Genomic DNA, 17,957 nt, shown 5'->3' on the forward strand with positions numbered 1-17,957 from the left:
ACCCAATAATTATGTTCCACTCTTCCACACCCATTCAGAGACGTGGAGGCCTTGTCCTTGCTGCACATGAAATTGTTAAGCACATGGTACCCACTACGCACACTATAAAGGCCTTTCCTATCATAATGCCATATAAGACGATCAACCCTCCCACGCAAGCTTAGAGGGATGCATGCAATTTTCTCCACCTCCCCCTCCGTGAAAAGCTCCCTCATAAACTCTACATCCCATTCATTTGTATCAGCATCAATCAAAGCCATCACCCTTAGCTCCTCAGTACCCTCCAACTTAGGCGAATATGGCCTAAATTGACAAGGCTGTGGAACCCACGGGTCATCCCACACCGAGATATCCTGGCCATTGCCCACCTGATACCGCAACCCCAATTTTAAAACTGCTCTCCCTTTAAGAATACTCCTCCACGTATAAGACTCCCCCCCTTTAAGCTCAGCATGCATGAAGGAACAGTGAGGAAAATACTTAGCCTTTAGTAACTTAGTAACAATTGAATCGGGATTCTGGATAAGGCGCCAACCCTGCTTTGCCAAAAGTGCCAGATTAAAATTCACCATGTTTCGAAATCCCAAGCCGCCGTCCTTCTTCGAACAACACATCTTCTCCCAAGCCATCCAATGAATCTTTCTAGTATCACCCTCATCCCCCCACCAGAACTGAGCCATTAATCTATGCATTTCCGAACAAAGATGTTTAGGGAGCTCGAAACAGCTCATCACGTAAGATGGAATTGCCTGAGCAACTGCTTTAATCAAAATTTCTTTACCCGCTGTGCTTAGTGTCTTCTCTCTCCAACCTTGAGTGCGGTTTCTAATTTTTTCATTTAAAAAACCAAAAGCCTCCTCCTTAGAATAACTCAGCTCAGTAGGCAACCCCAAATACTTATCATGTTTCTCCACTCTGTTCACTCCTAAAATCGCCGCAATTCCCTCCTGCATAAGCATGTGTACATTCTTGCTAAAAGAGATACAACTCTTCAAGTAATTTACCTGTTGACCAGAAGCCCTCTCATAGTCTACCAGGATACCCTTCAGAGCCTCACATTGCTCTCTCCCAGCCTTGAAAAAAATGAAAGAATCATCCGCAAAAAATAAATGGCTTATGCTAGGAGCCTCCTTACAGATTTTGACCCCCTGCAGAACCTGCCTTCTTTCTGCATGCAAAATACAACGAGAGAGGACCTCTGCACACAGTAAGAAAAGATATGGGGATAATGAATCACCTTGCCGCAATCCCCTCGACGGTAAGACCAAGCCTCTAGGATCCCCATTGATGATAAAAGAATACGAAACCGTGGAAACACAACTCATGATCCATTTCACCCAAACTGGCCCGAAACCCATCCTCACCATCACTGCCTCCAAAAACGTCCACTCTACTCGATCATAAGCCTTACTCATGTCAAGCTTCAAAGCACAAAGCCCGACCTTACCACACCTCCTCCTCTTCAAACAATGTGAAATTTCAAACGCCATTAATGAATTATCAGAAATTAGCCGACCAGGCACGAAAGCACTCTGATACGGTGAGATCAATGCATCCAGAAACGGTTTCAATCTGTTAGCGAGGACTTTTGAGCCGATCTTATACACCACGTTACACAGGCTAATGGGCCGAAGCTGTGACATAAACTGAGGAACGTCTACTTTCGGGATTAAAGCCACAAAAGTCCTGTTCACCAACCTCATGCACCGATCCGAGACAAAGAACTCCCTGACCGCCTCAACCACGTCATCCCCAATCAACCCCCAAAACGACTGATAGAAACACGGAGCAAAACCATCTGGCCCCGGAGCCTTCGAGGGATGCATGCATTTAAGTGCTGACCACACCTCCTCCTTTTCAAATGGTTTCGTAAGGGCCAAATTAGCGTCCTCCATCACCCCCTCCGTTACTGCTTCTAGAATATTCCAGAACTCTCCAGGCTGAGTCGACGAAAAAATATCCCGAAAATAATCCAGGACGATAGCTTCCAGTTCGTCGTCCCTTGAGCACCAAACCCCATCATTATTGAAGAGCCCTGTAATAGCATTCTTCTTTTTCCTGTTCTTTGCGCGCTGATGAAAAAACCGTGTATTTAAGTCCCCATCCTTTAACCAGAAAATCTTCGCCCTCTGACGCCAGAAGACATGCTCCTTGTGCAATAAGTCATTCAACTTAGACTGAAGGGCTGCTTTATTGCAGTCAAAAGCCATCGACAAGGACCCATCATAAAAGGAAGCTAATTGACTATTCACCCTATCAATGTCCTTTTTAATATTCCCAAAGCTTTCTACACTCCAAGACTCCAACGTCTCCCTTGTTTTGTCTAATCTATTCCATAACTTTTGAAAGGGACCCACTCCAGTAGTACTTACCCAACATCTCTCCACCACCTCCTTACACTTGTCCTCCACCAACCAAGCTTCCTCGAACCGAAACCTCTTTTTCCTCTTTTTCCTCTTTTTCTTTTGTTCTCTGACCTCAAGAAGAATGGGGAGATGATCAGAAGAATTTGGGTCCAGGTGGCGGACCCTAGACGCTGGAAAGCACTCCCTCCATGCAGACGAACACGTAAAACGATCTAGTCTAACTTTCACCAATTGACCACCACGAATCCCACTCCACGTGAACTGAGGACCCACAAAGTTAATGTCCCCCAACTCACAAAAATTCAAAGCTTCCTGCATGTCATTCATTTGTCTGAAATTCCTCAAAGCACCACCTAATTTATCCGTTCGAGAGCAGATTTCATTATAGTCACCACCCACCACCCATGGAAGATTTCCTTGAAGACTCAAATGCCTCAAAAGATTCCACGTCCTAATCCGGTCCTCCACCTTAGGGTGACCATAAACCCCAGTAAACCTCCACCGTTTTGGATCCCCGGCCTCACCTATAACCACATCAATATGATTCTCTGAAAAGGACTGTAGCGACACCTTGATATCCTCATTCCACAAAAGACACAGACCCCCCGCTCGGCTAACTCCTTTTCCTTTCCTTTTCTGAACAAACCTGCAACTAACCACCAAAGCATTCTTCCAACCGATCCGTTTCCGAAGCCCCGAGATGTCATCCTCTGTACACCGAGTTTCGCTAAGGAAAATTAACTTGGGAATGTTGAGAGAAATTATCCCTTTAAGCCCTGTAACTGTCCAAGGGTTCCCAATCCCTTGGCAGTTCCAACACAAAACATTCATGGCTCGTGATGGGTCGAAACCGGACCCATCACGGACGAACGTTCGGAAGCACGTTCACAGCTCCATAAAGTAGACTTCAGCACGTCCCCAGCCCTTGCCATACCTTTCCCTCTACGACCCCCCACTACAAAACCTCTCTTCACACCCTTCTTCCTTATTCCTGGCTTCGTAGACTTGGAGGTCAGCCCAGCCCCAGCAAACCCCCCTTGCCCACTTTCCACTCCATCAGAAGGAGCGTGACTTTGTTGCTGCCCCAAAACCCCCAACCCATTAATCTCCTCAACATGCACGGGGTCCACCTGTTCCCTAACCTCATTGGGCCAATTTAAGTCAAACCCAGATGGCCCAGTCTCCCTAGACTCCCCCGAATCCACCGGAACCCGCTCAACTAATCCCGAAGAAGGTGGGATAATGATCTCTCTACCAAAAATCTTGGACCCCAGCGGGTTATCCTCCCTCACCTCCATATTACCCAAAATCACGGACCCCAGCTGGAGATCCTCCATCACCGCCTTATTACCCAAAAACAATTCCTTATTACCACCAACGCCATTAAATGTCTCCGTAGAATCCCTATCACCATTAATTCTACGAGCCCGGGAAGGAAACAACCCCGAAGATGACTCAGCCACCAAATCCGTCCTTTGACGCCGTCGTTTGATCTGTCGACCGCCGTCCTCCTCCGGCGAATCCTTATCGAGGTCCATCCCGTTTTCAGAGGCTGTCCCGCCAACCATCTCCTCCCATTCCTCCCTATTCCGAACCATCCCAGAAAGCGGGAACTCTGGCACCTGCATCGACCATCCGCCCTTACCTTTTTCCAGGATACCAAAACGACGTCCATTCCGAACCAAATTTTCGAGCGCAGCCTCTCGCTCCCGAGCTTCCTTCTCCGCCAACCACCGATCCTTCTTCTCCGCACAAAGCAGGAAATCAAATTGTTTCTCGCGAATCACACCACTTTTATGAAGCTCACAACTGTTCGAGTCATGGTGGAGCACACCACAGTAATAACAAAACATAGGAAGCTTCAAATAGTCAAGCTCGAAACAGGAACCCTTCTTCTGCCCCGGGAGTCTAACATGCGCCACCCTCCTCAAAGGTAGGTCCGTATCAATGAGAACCCGAACCTTCAGACTCGTACCCAGGTACACCCCATGTTCAGATTCCTCCATCCGCACAAAACGCCCCACCTCATTGCCAATCCTGACCCCTGTCTCCTTCTCCATGTAAAGAGGTGGGATACCCCAAGCCCGAATCCAGAAGAACTGCCACTTTAATGAAATCTGCCGCAGATCATCCAACCCATCGCTAGCCGCAATCGCAAAAAGAGACTTGTTGAAATGCCAAGGACAACCCCATAACACCCGGTTCCGGTCATATTCATGGGAGAACGAAAACACCACCCTGTCACTCCCCTCAAGAGCCACCGCCGTAACCCTACTTTGTTCCCCTAGATGTTTCTTTGGCGTCCAAAGCGCCTTCATCGTCCCAATCAATGCCTCCATGCTATACTTCTTATTCGTCAACAAACGTCCAACCAGCAAAAACTTCCTAGATCTCCATTTCTCCGGGCCCTCAGGAAGAATAATTTCCTTCGCCTCCTCCTCCGTTAAGACTAACCGCTTAATCAGACCCCCCAACTCGTCCTCCATCCTGCAGATCCCCGACCCCACCGATACCAACCCTTTCCACACCGAAGACACCAGATCTGGCATGCGTTGAGACCCAACGCAAGACAAGGATCAACTGTAACCTTTGCCCGTAAGTCAACGAAGCAAAAGGAACCCTAACTCCCTTCCGTCGCCACAGAGAGACGAGAGAGAGAAGGCATTTCTAGATTGAGAGAGTTTGAAATGATAGAGAATCATTTGCGGATAGGTTTTAAAACTGTCAGTGGCACATTTGTAAATACATCATTGAGCTTAACCCAAAATCGTCATTTCACTCTTTTTTTTTGTTAAATGGGCTGATGAGAAAGCAGTTTTTGTTGGTGGGCTGTTGGGGAAAATTTTCTCTAGAAATGGACCTATGTGTTAACGACCCTTGAATTTTTTAGAGAAATTTTGAAGAACGTTCTCTTTTGAGAATATCAAATTGATCTCACCTTATTTTTCAAACAGTTAAAAAATTATCATTTAAAGACATAACATGTCATAACTAGCCTTGATCAAAACTTAACTGAAATATGTTATCATCTTCTCATCTTCTTATACATTTTTGGGTTTGAATCCTCACTATTCAGTAGTTAGTTGCATTTTTATGTAGTTGATTAACTTTTGCAATTAAATTGGTGAGAATTTTAGGCGTTCTTGACTCCAGTCTTATCTCTATCAAAGAACTAGAGTCTACCATTTTAAACACTGCATAAAATTGGCAAGTAGTGAAGATGTAGAAGCTACGAAGGTAAAATGAAAATAACAAAAAACAAAAAACAATGAAGAGAAACGTATCGGAGAATGATTTGAGTTTTGGATTTCATCCGAATATTTGGTAAAGTAAATTAGTTGACCAAAATTATTCATGTCTGAAGAAAAAAGAAAAAAAAAGAACAAAAAGCAACAACAACAAGAAATGACAATTTACACTAAAAAGTAAGTGTAAGAAAATAAATAATAATATGGGCGTGAGGATAAGCCTCTCAGCTTAATTCGGTTCCAAACTCCTTTTTAAAAAAAAAAAAAAATAAATAAATAATTGGTTTAAAGTTTCAATCCGACCCACAGTTCAGCATTGCAGCATTTCCAAACTCATAACAGCCTGTCAATTACTCAATTCTTCTAGGCCCAAGCTCCCATTAATATCTTGGTCCGAACAATGCAAAATGTCAGCATTGCATTTTATGCATCAGTTTGTATTGCAGCTCGACCAATATTCAGCTACAAGTTTGGAAAAGTAAGAGTTGGTATCCAAGAGCTTTGAAGGTTCTTCATACTCCACCAGCTTCCCTAAAATTATAGACAAATAAAGCCACACTGCAGATTAGGAACAGCCTTAATAGTTTACCCAAACTGGCTCGCACCACAGTACCCTTAAACAACTGATACCAACTAAAGACACATTTACAGCTAGCCCATGATAGAAAGCACCAAAGTACTTTCTACAATGTAAGAACCCCTCAGTTTGCCTCTGTGCTATTTGTTTAACTTTTTTGTTCATCTAAACACTCAGCAAATAACATACTTCGCACAGAAGAAGAAATCATAAACATGCATGGCATGGGGAAAATTTTCAATGTCTAATTGAAATTTGATTAAGGTTCAAATATATAAAAGCTTACCATCAGAGAGAACCATGACTTTGTCACTGTCTATGACTGTTGGAACTCTATGAGCTACAGTTATCACAGTGCATTCTGCAAATTCCTGCCTGATGATTCTTTGTAGAGTGGCATCTGTTCCAGAGTCGATGGAAGCAGTAGCCTCATCTAGAACTAGAATTCTATTCCTCTTGAGAAGCACTCTTCCAAGGCAAAACAACTGGCGCTGCCCAGCGCTCCAATTTTCCCCTTCATCACTCACTGTTCAAATCATTATAGTTATATACCCTATTAGAATTTGTTAAATTGGGTGCGTTAATAAGGAGTTCGACATAACTTTTCTCTTTTGCATACAGCAAACAACATTAACTCACCAGATGAGTCTAGTAAATTGGGTAGGCTGTTGACTGTTGCCTTTAGTTGACACTTCTCTAGAGCCTACAAATGAGAAAGAAGTCATCAAAATGAACTACAATTCTAGCCAAGAAATAATGACATTTTATGCAGAATACACAATTACCCTCCATATTTCTTTGTCGGAGTAAAGGCCTAACGGATCCAAGTTGGTTCGGATGCTACCCCTAAAAAGAGTTGGTTCTTGAGGGATGATACTGAGCTTCATTCTTAAATCCTTTAGACCCATAGAGCAGATGTCAAGTCCATCTATAATAATTTTACCACTGCTTGGCTCTACTAAACGAAACAAAGCACTTATGAGTGTAGTCTTTCCACTTCCTGTCCTTCCCACAACCCCTACTTTAGTCCCTTCGTTGAATGTGCATGTAATTCCCTTGAGAACTAGTGGAGCATTTGGACGGTAATTTAACTATTGAACCAATCAAAAAGAACAATCATTAGAATTTGTAGTGATCAGTTGATAAGTGGTCCATCAGCAGGAAGCTCATGTGGATTACTAAAGCAATTCTTACCTTCAGTGAATAAAGCTCTACTCTACCCTTTTGAGGCCATGAATATGGGGGCCTCTTGTCCTCCACAATTGCTGGAGGCTCTGGAGAAATCTGCATGAACTGTTTTATCCTTTCAACTGATATAATGTAATTCGATAAGTTGCAATACCATCGAGTCACAAATATTTGTGCTCCAGTCAGTGTCAAAGAATAAGAAAGAGAAAGCCCCACAAGCCCTGCACATATCCACAAAATTAGGCCTTAAACAGCCTCAAGTTCTATAGTGTGAAAATTGGACTAGTACTGATAAAATAGGTACCTGGAGCAACATAACCCTTGGGAAGTAAAATAAGGAGTAAAGCAGCAGCGAAAAGGGTCAAATTCTGAAGTGCTTCTGTCCTTATTATTAACCACTCCATGGTTGCATTAGAATGAAAAAAGAGCCTTGCATCAGTGTCAACTAGCTTTGTGTAGTTGTCAAAGAACCTGTCTCCCATTTTAAAAGCTCTTATAGTGAACACTCCGAGTGATGTCTCAGCTGCATAATTCATTACAGGAGCTTTGGTTGTTCCATTGATTCTTATCAATTCTCTTGCAGACGCTAGATAGTAGCTCTTGAACAAATCATAAAAGTTGGTTTTATTATCCCGTTGTTTGAAAAAGAGAGAACTGAAATTAAAGAAGAAAGAAACTGAAATTCAAATCCACCTGAACATATTTGGCAGCAACCATGGCGAGAATGGCTACAATAAGAACTTGCCATGTGACAGAAGCCATAATTCCAATTGTTGTCAGCATTTCAATGCCACCAGCAACAATAAAGAAAATGGAGAAGGGTATGTCAAAATCCAAAATACTTAAATCTGATGAAGCCTGCAAAAATATAAACATTCAAAGGAAAGCTTAAAAGGTAGTAAATACACTTAACTGGATTCAAGTGAAAAGTGTGTTCTTTGAAGTTCAAGTATACTCACTCGTGTTAAAATTCGCCCAACAGGAGTTGAGTCAAAGAAAAGCATGGGAGCCTTAAAGATAGCATCAGTGAAACCAGAGAAAAATGCTTTAGAAGCTTTCAATCCAACATGGGCTGCAAGGTACGACCTTAGATGAACAAAGATAGCACTAAACGTTGAAACTGCAGTATAAACACCAATGAGCATTCCACTTTTTATATTTGGAATTTCAATAGCTATAGCAAGCCAATAAGTTGAAGCCGCTTGAAGACCAAAGAAACAAGACTGTGCTATTATGGCCAAGCATAGAAGAATTATTCCCTTAGAAACAAAAATATAATCCCAAAAGGGCTTCCATCCAACATCACCGGTCTCTTTCTCTTCTTCTTCTATTAGCTGCACCCCAGGTACGCCCTTCACAGAAATATCCCCTTCACTGCTATCTTCAGTGAGGTTAATCAGAAAAGACTCCTCCGGAACAACCATTTCTTCCTTCTTGAATGCTCCCTGACTTTGATAATTTGAAGTACCTGATGTCACTGCATCTCGGTGAGCATTAACAAGTTGCTCAAACGCTGTTCCTGTGGTCAAGAGATTCTCAAAGGTTCCTGATTCAGTAATTTGTCCATGTTCCATTACCTGGAAAATGAAGTGATAGGGACATGCTTTGCTTATTTATCAAGCAATATATTCATGCAGTTGGTTCAATGCTAAAATCAATATTTTTCTTTTGTTGCACATAAAATATGAATGTAAGTTAACAATATTGTACCAAAATCTTATCGACTTTTGAGAGAAATTCAACTTGATGAGTCACTAGAATTACAGTTTTCTGTGCCAGAGCAGCCATTACATAATCCTGCATGAATCATTTAAAATGAGTTGGATGAGTAAACTCAGTCTACAATTAGAGAAATCATGGTTTTAATGCATCTAAAATTTGAATTTGTGACACCAGAAAAATGTATGCTTGAATTATTCTTTCTTACATGAAATAGAATTGCAGCTGTATGTGCATCCACGGCACTAAAGGGGTCATCAAGGAGATAGATATCAGCATCACTATAAACAGCTCGCGCCAGCTGAATCCTCTGCTTCTGTCCTCCGCTCAAGTTAAGTCCTCTCTCGCCTATTTCAGTAAGATCACCATGGTCAAAACTACTAAGGTCCTTATCCAAAGCACAAGCTTCTATGGTCTTTTCATACTTATTCTTCTCCATTGTTTTCCCGTAGAGAATGTTATCACGAACTGTCCCACTTTGTATCCAAGAATTCTGAGAAACATAGGCTATGGTCCCAAATACATCAACCTGCATGTTTGCAAGAAACATGACAGTAAGCAACTGAAATTAGTGGCAAAAGGCATGTAAACTTTTCACTTAATGAAACAAACTCACAGTTCCTGAAACTTTCGGCATCTCTCCCAGTATAGCGTATAAAAGTGATGACTTTCCAGCACCAACTGGTCCGCAAACTGCAATTTTCTGGTTCCTATGGATTTCCAAATTTAAATCTCTCAGAGTTGGAATTGATGATTCAGGATACCAACTGAACATGCCTTTATCTATTTTCAAGCTCTCTTCAGAATCTTGTGATGGTAATTTCTTTATTTCATTATCATTTACCTCATCATCAAGTAAAAATGTATTTAGCCGGTCAAAAGAGACCTTGACTTGAATCAGTACTGAAAGCGCCTCTGGTATCATTCTGACAGGTTCTCCCATGCTCCTTAATGAAGCAAGAACTGTAAATATGGTACTTGCATTTAGAGGGACACTTTGGAAAAGGATACATCCTACAAAGATTACTGAAGTGATTATGGTTGGTGACATCCAATACACTAGAGGTCCATAAGCCTTTTTAAATTGCGTCTCAGCCAACCATTTGAACTCTCTTTCGCGAAGTGAATCAACCAAGTTCTTGAATTTGTCCTCCCATGATTGTAACTTGATGATTTTCATACTGTTTAGGATCTCAGAAGTGGCTCTAAGCCTCTCGTCCTGAGCTATCATGAACTGGGACTGACACTTTTGAAGAACTTTTGCAAATGGCACATTTAGGAAGCCACAGGCAATGAGAGGTACTAATCCGGGAAGAGCACCAAGACCAACCACCCAGAAAAGAACACCAATGGCAAGGAATAGTTGCAATCCAAGGCTCCATGTTGAATGAAACCACCACGGGAACTCACCCATTCGATAGGCATCAACTGCTATGTAATTCACAATCTCTCCAGCTGAGTGCCTTCTCCTTCCCACAGTAGAAAGCTTTAGCTGCTTTCGATAAACTGCCACCATCAAAGCCGACCTCATTCTCATTCCAGACCTCCTAGACTCAAAGAACCAATATCTCTGGCTCAAAGATTCAACCACCTTGGAAAGAATTAGACACCCCACTATGATGAGGCCTTTGGAGACATTTTCCTCCTCGACATTTGAATAATTTATAAAAGCATACACTATAAGAGGAGAAACTACAACTGAAATTGTTCTGAGGATTGCACAAAAGGCTATAAATAAATTTTCTTTCATGTAAACGTTTGCTATTGCTCTCAGAACCAGGTTCCTGGTATTGCTGGAGTTCTTCTCCCCCAATAGTGAATCCCATGCTCGAGCAAACTTCTGGTATGCTAAATTTGCTTTATCTTCGTTAACCAGTGATGGGATGTCTTCAAGAGCTAACGTTTTCGAGGAACCTAAGTTGAGTAAAGGGTTGATCCAAGAAAATGTCAATTTGCTTAGGAAACTGGCTCGGTCTAGTTCTGATTGCTGGTTCTCTCCAGCAAACCTTTTGGCTAATAGAGGCTCAGATAGGCTGTTAGGACCTCGTGTATGTTGGTAAAAACAATGACCGAGGTTTCTAACAGCACATATGAGAAGTAAAAAGTTGACTGGCCATGTCAGTACATCAAGAATGTCAATGTTGTGCGTTCTTACCAATATTTCAATGTTTAGAGCGGAGACCAATGCAAAGGAGCACCCCCACCAAACAGAGTTCAAAACTTTGATCCATATAGACCTTTGAACTAGAAGTGAAATTGTATAAGAAATCCAAACTAGTCCTCTGACAAAGTAATCCACCGAGCTTCTGAAACGATCAGATCCCACATCACTTTCGGCTATTAGATCCCATAAACCAGCAGTAAAAGATGCAAAGCTACCAAGAGAGCAACAGATTGAAACAACTACAGAAAAGCGATCCCTTATAGTTGGACTGCTGCTACTATAATGCTTTGTTATTGAAGCTACAATTGTAAGAAAGCAAAAAACGAAGAGGAAGAGCAGATTTACAGCATTGATGATAGTTCTTTGAGTGCAGTAGGAACCAAACTCAAGTTCTCCATCGCACAGCCATGAGAAAGTACTCCCTGCATGTTAAAAAGTACTGAGAAGTTGGAAAACAATATAAGAAATGCAAAAAGTAGTGCCGGGAATGCAGTTATATGGACATGATCAAACAGAGAAAACATGCAAACAAACTGATGCAGATCCTTGCATACCAAAATATTGAATTCTGCCGTTTCAAAAAAAAAAATATATATTGAATTCTACCTCATAAATATAAGAGCAGCAAACTGTTAATAATACCATATTTGAGATCAAGAAAGAGAGAAATCCATATGTTACTTACCAAGTAGTACTGAACTCTTCAATGAAGCCATTGTTGTAGCAACTTGTTTGGTAGACATACTATATATACTAATTTTTTTTTTTTTACTATATATACAGATATACTAAATATCTTGTCAAGGCAATGTCCATAAATTGCATTTCTTTTTGGGTCTTTCTAGATGTACTCAGCAAATATCTAACTATACCCAACAAATCAATTTTGCATGAAAAGACAATTATGCCCTTGTAAGAAATGACGTTAAAAGTCATGGTAAATTAAGATAATAACAAAAAGATCCTAAAATTTGAATCATGTTTTCTATTTGTACCTAGCTGTTCACAGTGTTCACGTACGTAACAACATCGTTTTCTTTCAGTAAAAACTTTAAACTCAATTTTTACTTTTCATTATAATTGCTTCATTTCTTAGGTTTTACCGAGTGTTTGGGTTTTCCTGAATTTTATTAAAGAAAAGATATTATTGGAAAAAATATGTTGAATGTACGTACTTAGAGATTTTATGATTTTGCCTAATGTAAGAAATTTGCTGGGTGCAACTTTTAATTTTAAAAGTTCTAATATATTTTCGATATCATGAATTCAGCTCTGAAAACGAAGTAATATGAGATTAGCCATGTCAAAATGAATCATTACACTGGGCAGACAATGAATAAGTGTGGAAATAATGACAATGAATAAGTGTGGAAATAATGCTTATTTAGAACTCATGACACAGGGCAGACAATGAATAAGTGTGGAAATAATGCTTAGCTTCCGCATGAAACCCACACTTATCCAATGGAACATGAGTGGAAAATGTACAGTAAAACTAACATGAAAATCAAAAAAGAGATTAAGAAACAGAGCCAAGATGATAATAGATAGGCTTCCCATTTCCGTCTTTTCACATGCATTTCTACCAAAATCATGAAAAACATTCAAATCAATCAACTCAAAAAATGGTCTAATTAAGAACGCATAACTTTGTATACACAACGATGAAAAACAAAAATGTCTATTTCAACTAACCCAGATACCCCAAAATAGAAACATTATTTCTCCCCAACATATCAAAACTTCAAAATGATCACAGAAATCACAACTAAACATTCATTCTTTACAGATTAAAGATAGGAAACAGAGAAGGTGTCTAGAAAACCGTGCATTCAAGCAAGGTCGTGTTTGCTTGTGGTTGAATCTATGAAACTGGTACATCTGCATGACTGCATGGACCCTAGCTCAACTTCGTGTTTAAGATTTTAGTTACTTTTACCAATTTGATTAATGATTATCAACCCTGAATACAGGTAATACGTACCTTTCACATATTCACCTACCCTTCTAACTCAGCTTACTTAACCTTCGTCTACCTTACTCTATTGAACCTTTTCTCTTTTAGGGTGCCATGCTTAGTTTGTTTTGTGCGTGAAATAACAAATAGGTTTGGAAAATTAAGCTAGGGTTAGGAATAAAAACATCTGCCCTGAAAACTGTAATCTAAATATTTATCATTTTTTCCAAAATTTGTAAATATGCATATTCTAATATGCATACGCTAAATGCTTTGAATTTAATATGCAAATGCTAAATGCTTTGAATCTAAATACATAAAATATGTATATTTTTTTATCGAAGTATATAAAATATTTTGATTTGTTTTATAGTTTGCTGTTAGATAGAAAAATCAGTACCTGCAACGCGTGTTGTGGCCATCAACCTTTTTTTTTTTTGAGGTAATCTATCATATATTTTTGGGACTTAGAAGCAAGTGGAGGTAATTAAAATTGGGGGGGGGGGGGGGGGGGGGGGCGGCTAGCTAATACGACCCTACTGTATTTTTTGTTCACCCTACATTTGATTTTTAACAGCAAAAGTTCCAACATTACCCTTAAATAATAAAAAAATAAAAATAAAAAACGAATTTAACAGGAAGAACAAAAAATATAAATAAACAATAAGATATAACCCAGTACAATTCATGCACCAATTGATTTGCAGCAACAGTCTACTATCCTCCTCTCTCTCTCTCTCTCTTCAATCTTCTTTCTAATATTGTTAGCGGGTTCATCAGAGAGCAGATGCACTTTGTTGACATGGGTTGGAGTTAATCAAGATGCACAAAAAGCTTCGAACTAATAAAGAACAAGATCAAGGTACCTGAGATTGAAAGACAGAGAAAATCGTGGTGGCAAGGAATTCCATCAAATTAACAGCTCATTGAACATTGGTTTGATGGATTTATGGAGCCAAAGAAATAAAAAAATTAAAAAAAGGAGACTGCGATGGCAGGTGAGTTGTACGTTCAAGGCGAGGCTAGGCGGCACAACGGGAGGTGCAGTACGTGGCCTAGTACACTGCGGTTGTGTTTGTTTCATAGGACTCTGATGCCCAACCTTAATTTCTATAGGAGTCCAGGACTACCATAACTTGGCTTAAGCTAGATTAGTACCTGACTCATGTTTGGTGCTGACAGGGACTAAGGAGCAGACCAGCACCACCCCGAACGATGGCCTCCAACTCCAAGTAGCCACCGTGGACCCAGCATCGAGTCCTGGGTCTCCCCCAGCAACACCACCTGCCCAGTCACCCGAACCCAACTCGCCGACTTCACCCTCATCCCCAACCACACTCTCCGCCGGCTCATTCAAGTCTGAGGTTGCCTGTGGTCACGAGCTTGTGTCGGTGTTGGCAAGAATGAGATCGATTGTACTCGGATCTGATCGGAATGATCCGACCCGGTTCGGTCTAATGGATCTGATCTGGGAGGGGGTTGATTGGGATGGGTGATGTTTGTCAATGGCGTGACGAGGATGGTGGCGGTCCTGCGGAAGTGACTGTGCAGTGCAGCTGGTAGTCTTCAGGAGATGGGTTTCGGCCAGGCTTGATTGTTGGTCTGTGATATTCTTTCTTCCTCGGTCGGAGCGCCAGAGATGCTGATCAACACTCTCGCCGACTTCAAGAAATGCGACTCGGAGAGAGCCCTGGCCACCATAGAGAGCTCCTCTGCGAAGAGTAGAAGGAGGCTTGCACAATCCCATGGTTTTTGGTGGGTTTGTGGTAGAAGGTGTTGGGGCTACTGTTGGGACTGTGGAGTTTCATTAAAAATAGTCCTCCTTGCTGCCCATGTAACAAACACAGCCGCAGCAAACGCTCTTTTTGAGTTTTATTTTTTATTTTATAAAATTTCTTAATTACAAGGGTAGGATTGGAATATTTACTTATGTAGGGTGAAGAAAGAAAATAATAGGGTGGCAATAGCCGCACCCTTAATGGGGTAATGAGCATTGGTTGTGTTTTATTTTATTTATTTATTTTTATTTTTTAAATGAGCATTGGTTGTGTTTTTTTTTATTTTTTCAATCACACGGTGTCTTCAAAGGCTTCCCAGGCCCAGAGACTAATCTGTGCTCGGGGGATCTTGTTAGAACGCTTCCTCCCCCCTGGCCACCAAGAATATATTGGGATTTAACTCCAATAAAAGTCGTCGGGATTCGAACCCGAGTGTGGGGGTTCCACACCTGGAGGCTCTTACCAACTCGACCACCTGTGGTGGTTTGAGCATTGGTTGTGTTATCTGGATTTGTAGCTGTCAATTTATTATTGAGATAATCATTCAACTAATTTTTAATTAATTGTCTAATAAAAATAAAAGAACGAGGAGGATTTAGAGCACCTACGTGCACTTACGCTAACATAAATGGACGGTTGGATTACATTAAATACACTTTTTGTTTATTATAAAAAAGTTAAATATAAATATCAAGGGTTGAGATCATCTTGTAAGTGTTGCGTCACTTGTACCGTCGGTACATAGAAAAACTTTGGTAATTCTTATTAGAGCTAGGGAAGAGAAATTCTTTCAAGAGTTAAGAAATTAAGGTGATTGAGGCAAGAAGAAACTAATTAAGACTTTTCTCCCCATAAATCAATCTTTACTGACATTACTATTGGGTATAGAATATAAAAACTCAGCTCAGTTACTCTACTAATATAGAATCTATCGATCATCTTTTCTTTAATTGTTCTTTTTCCAGAGATGTTTGGCATTTATCTAATCTCCATATTATTCCTTATGATTGGCAACACTCTTTCTTAAATTGGTTGGATCATATTGCTATTAACAATTCTTCTCATTCAACTACTTTACTCTCTAAGGCTCTTTTTATATGGTATCATATTTGGATTACCAGAAATAATCTTTAGAAATGTTTGTAAAAAGGTCATCCAAGTTGCTTTTGCTACTGCTAATATGTTTCTTGCTTACTCCAATTTTGCTGATGTTAGAAATTTTCAAACTCCTAATATTAAATTTATAAAAAATAGCGGAGGAGAAAACCTAAAGCGTTGAGAGTCATGCCCTGTCCGACGGCGTGCCCTCTCGGCGTCGTCGTCGGACGGGCTCGAAGGGACCGCGTGTCCGGAGGAGAGAGGCCCAGTCGGCGTAAGAGCTACGTGGGATTGGCAGCGTCGTCAGGATCAGTTGGAGGATCTTATGGGGAGGGACAACGACGGCTAGCGGCAGAGCCAGCATCTTTCGACTCCAGAACGAAGCGTAGGCGGCTTGAGGGTGGGTTCGAGTTGATGTCGCCGGATCGGAGGTCGCTTGGTGGTGATCTCTTCATGGCGGCAACGCTGGGATCGTTGATGCCCGGATCGGATCAGCCAGATCCGATCTTCCTTTGGTTGATTGTTTTCGATCTGGGGAGGAGCAGCGCCTCTATCGCGATCGCTCTGCGTCAAGTTGGGGTCGGTGGTGATGCTGCCGGTGGTCGGAAGATACGGGGGGTACAGGCGAGACGGTGGCGTGGTGTCTCCTGCAGGCTTGATTGTCGGCTTGGGCACGGTGATATTTGGGCCTGGGCTTTGGCTCTGGGCCCGATTTGGGCTAGAGTTATGGGTTGGGTTCACATTGTGGGCCCTATCTCAGATTTTATTCTATTTATAGTTAATTATTTTGTTTGCTTAGATTATTTTCGCTTATTGCGAGTAATAAGTACCTACACTTTTTGTGTAGAGCTAGTCAGGCTTTGTGCCTGTGCATGCACTCAAAGTGCCTTGTCTGCTCTGGGTAGGAGAAGATTTTCTTGCTTTGTCAAGTGGTCGTTACCGCCTAGTGGCAGGGTGAGACTAAGTGTCGTTGGATCTAGTCTCCAGCGGCAACATAGGAGGAAAGCTGTGCTAAAGCTGGTAATTATGCTATGTTGTAATCGGGTTACATATCAAGTTATCTTTCCGCTGTGTCACTGCTATGTTAAAGCAAATGGAGTAGCTATTTGTGCACTCTTTGCTAGTTGGTGCTTGTTAGAATACAAGTCTCCTGTAGAGATTTCTGATATTATTTCGGAAATTACTCTAGACGCTTATTGTAATCAGGGGTTTAGGCTCAATGTCCCCCCCTTGTATTCGACAGTTTCATTAATCAAGGCTTGAGGGCAGCCGCACCAACCCTTTATTCAAAAAAAAAAAATATTAAATTTATTAAGTGGCTTCCTCCCCTACTTATTTTGTTAAACTCAATTTTGATTGCTCTGTTCGAAATAATAATCAAGGTGCTGCAAGGTTTATCATCAGAAACGATCAGGGTATTCCTATACTAGCCTCTTGTAAGAGACTAAGTTATTCAAATGTCCTTGTGGCTAAATCTTTGGTACTCAGAGCAGGTCTGCAAGCAGCTGCTATTCATGGCATGTCTAAAATCAAAGTCGAAGGAGACTCCAAGATCTTGATCGATTGCATTAATAATAAGATCATAGTTCCTTGGAAGCTTCATATGCTGGTTTTTGATATCAAAACTTTGGCGTCACAAGTCTCGGATATTGAATTCAAGCACGTTTGGTGTGAGGCGAACTTTGTTGCTAATGCTCTTGTTGATTTGGTTTATAACACATATATAGCTAGTTGGAATGGTCTCCCTCTTAGTGTCTTACGTGCTTTTAACTTTGATTTTCATGAATTAGGTTGTTTTAGAAATTTTTCTTTGTACCTTTTCTTTTCCTCATGGAGAAAAAAAAAAACACCCTTTATTTTCT

General features: G+C 41.1%; 1 protein-coding gene across 2 annotated transcripts; it reads right to left on the reverse strand.

Annotated features, from left to right (window-relative positions):
• Positions 1–5,753: 5,753 nt before the first annotated feature.
• LOC133725381 (ABC transporter C family member 8-like) lies at positions 5,754–12,014 on the reverse strand. Of its 2 annotated transcripts, XM_062152621.1 has the most exons (13): positions 11,948–11,999; positions 11,608–11,684; positions 9,715–11,404; positions 9,307–9,627; positions 9,090–9,176; positions 8,339–8,956; positions 8,073–8,237; positions 7,684–7,978; positions 7,386–7,600; positions 6,977–7,282; positions 6,831–6,894; positions 6,478–6,717; positions 5,754–6,145 (listed from the first exon to the last, which is right to left on the reverse strand). In XM_062152621.1, the coding sequence occupies exons 2-13, from the start codon at positions 11,658–11,660 to the stop codon at positions 6,045–6,047; spliced, it is 4,155 nt and encodes a 1,384-aa protein (XP_062008605.1). In that variant the 5' UTR covers positions 11,661–11,684; positions 11,948–11,999; the 3' UTR covers positions 5,754–6,044. The 2 variants fall into 2 exon arrangements, with proteins under 2 accessions (XP_062008605.1, XP_062008604.1); XM_062152620.1 differs by having other exon boundaries at positions 9,715–11,684; positions 11,948–12,014.
• Positions 12,015–17,957: the final 5,943 nt, after the last annotated feature.

Source organism: Rosa rugosa, chromosome 1, assembly GCF_958449725.1.
Source record: "Rosa rugosa chromosome 1, drRosRugo1.1, whole genome shotgun sequence".
Lineage (NCBI taxonomy): Eukaryota > Viridiplantae > Streptophyta > Magnoliopsida > Rosales > Rosaceae > Rosa > Rosa rugosa.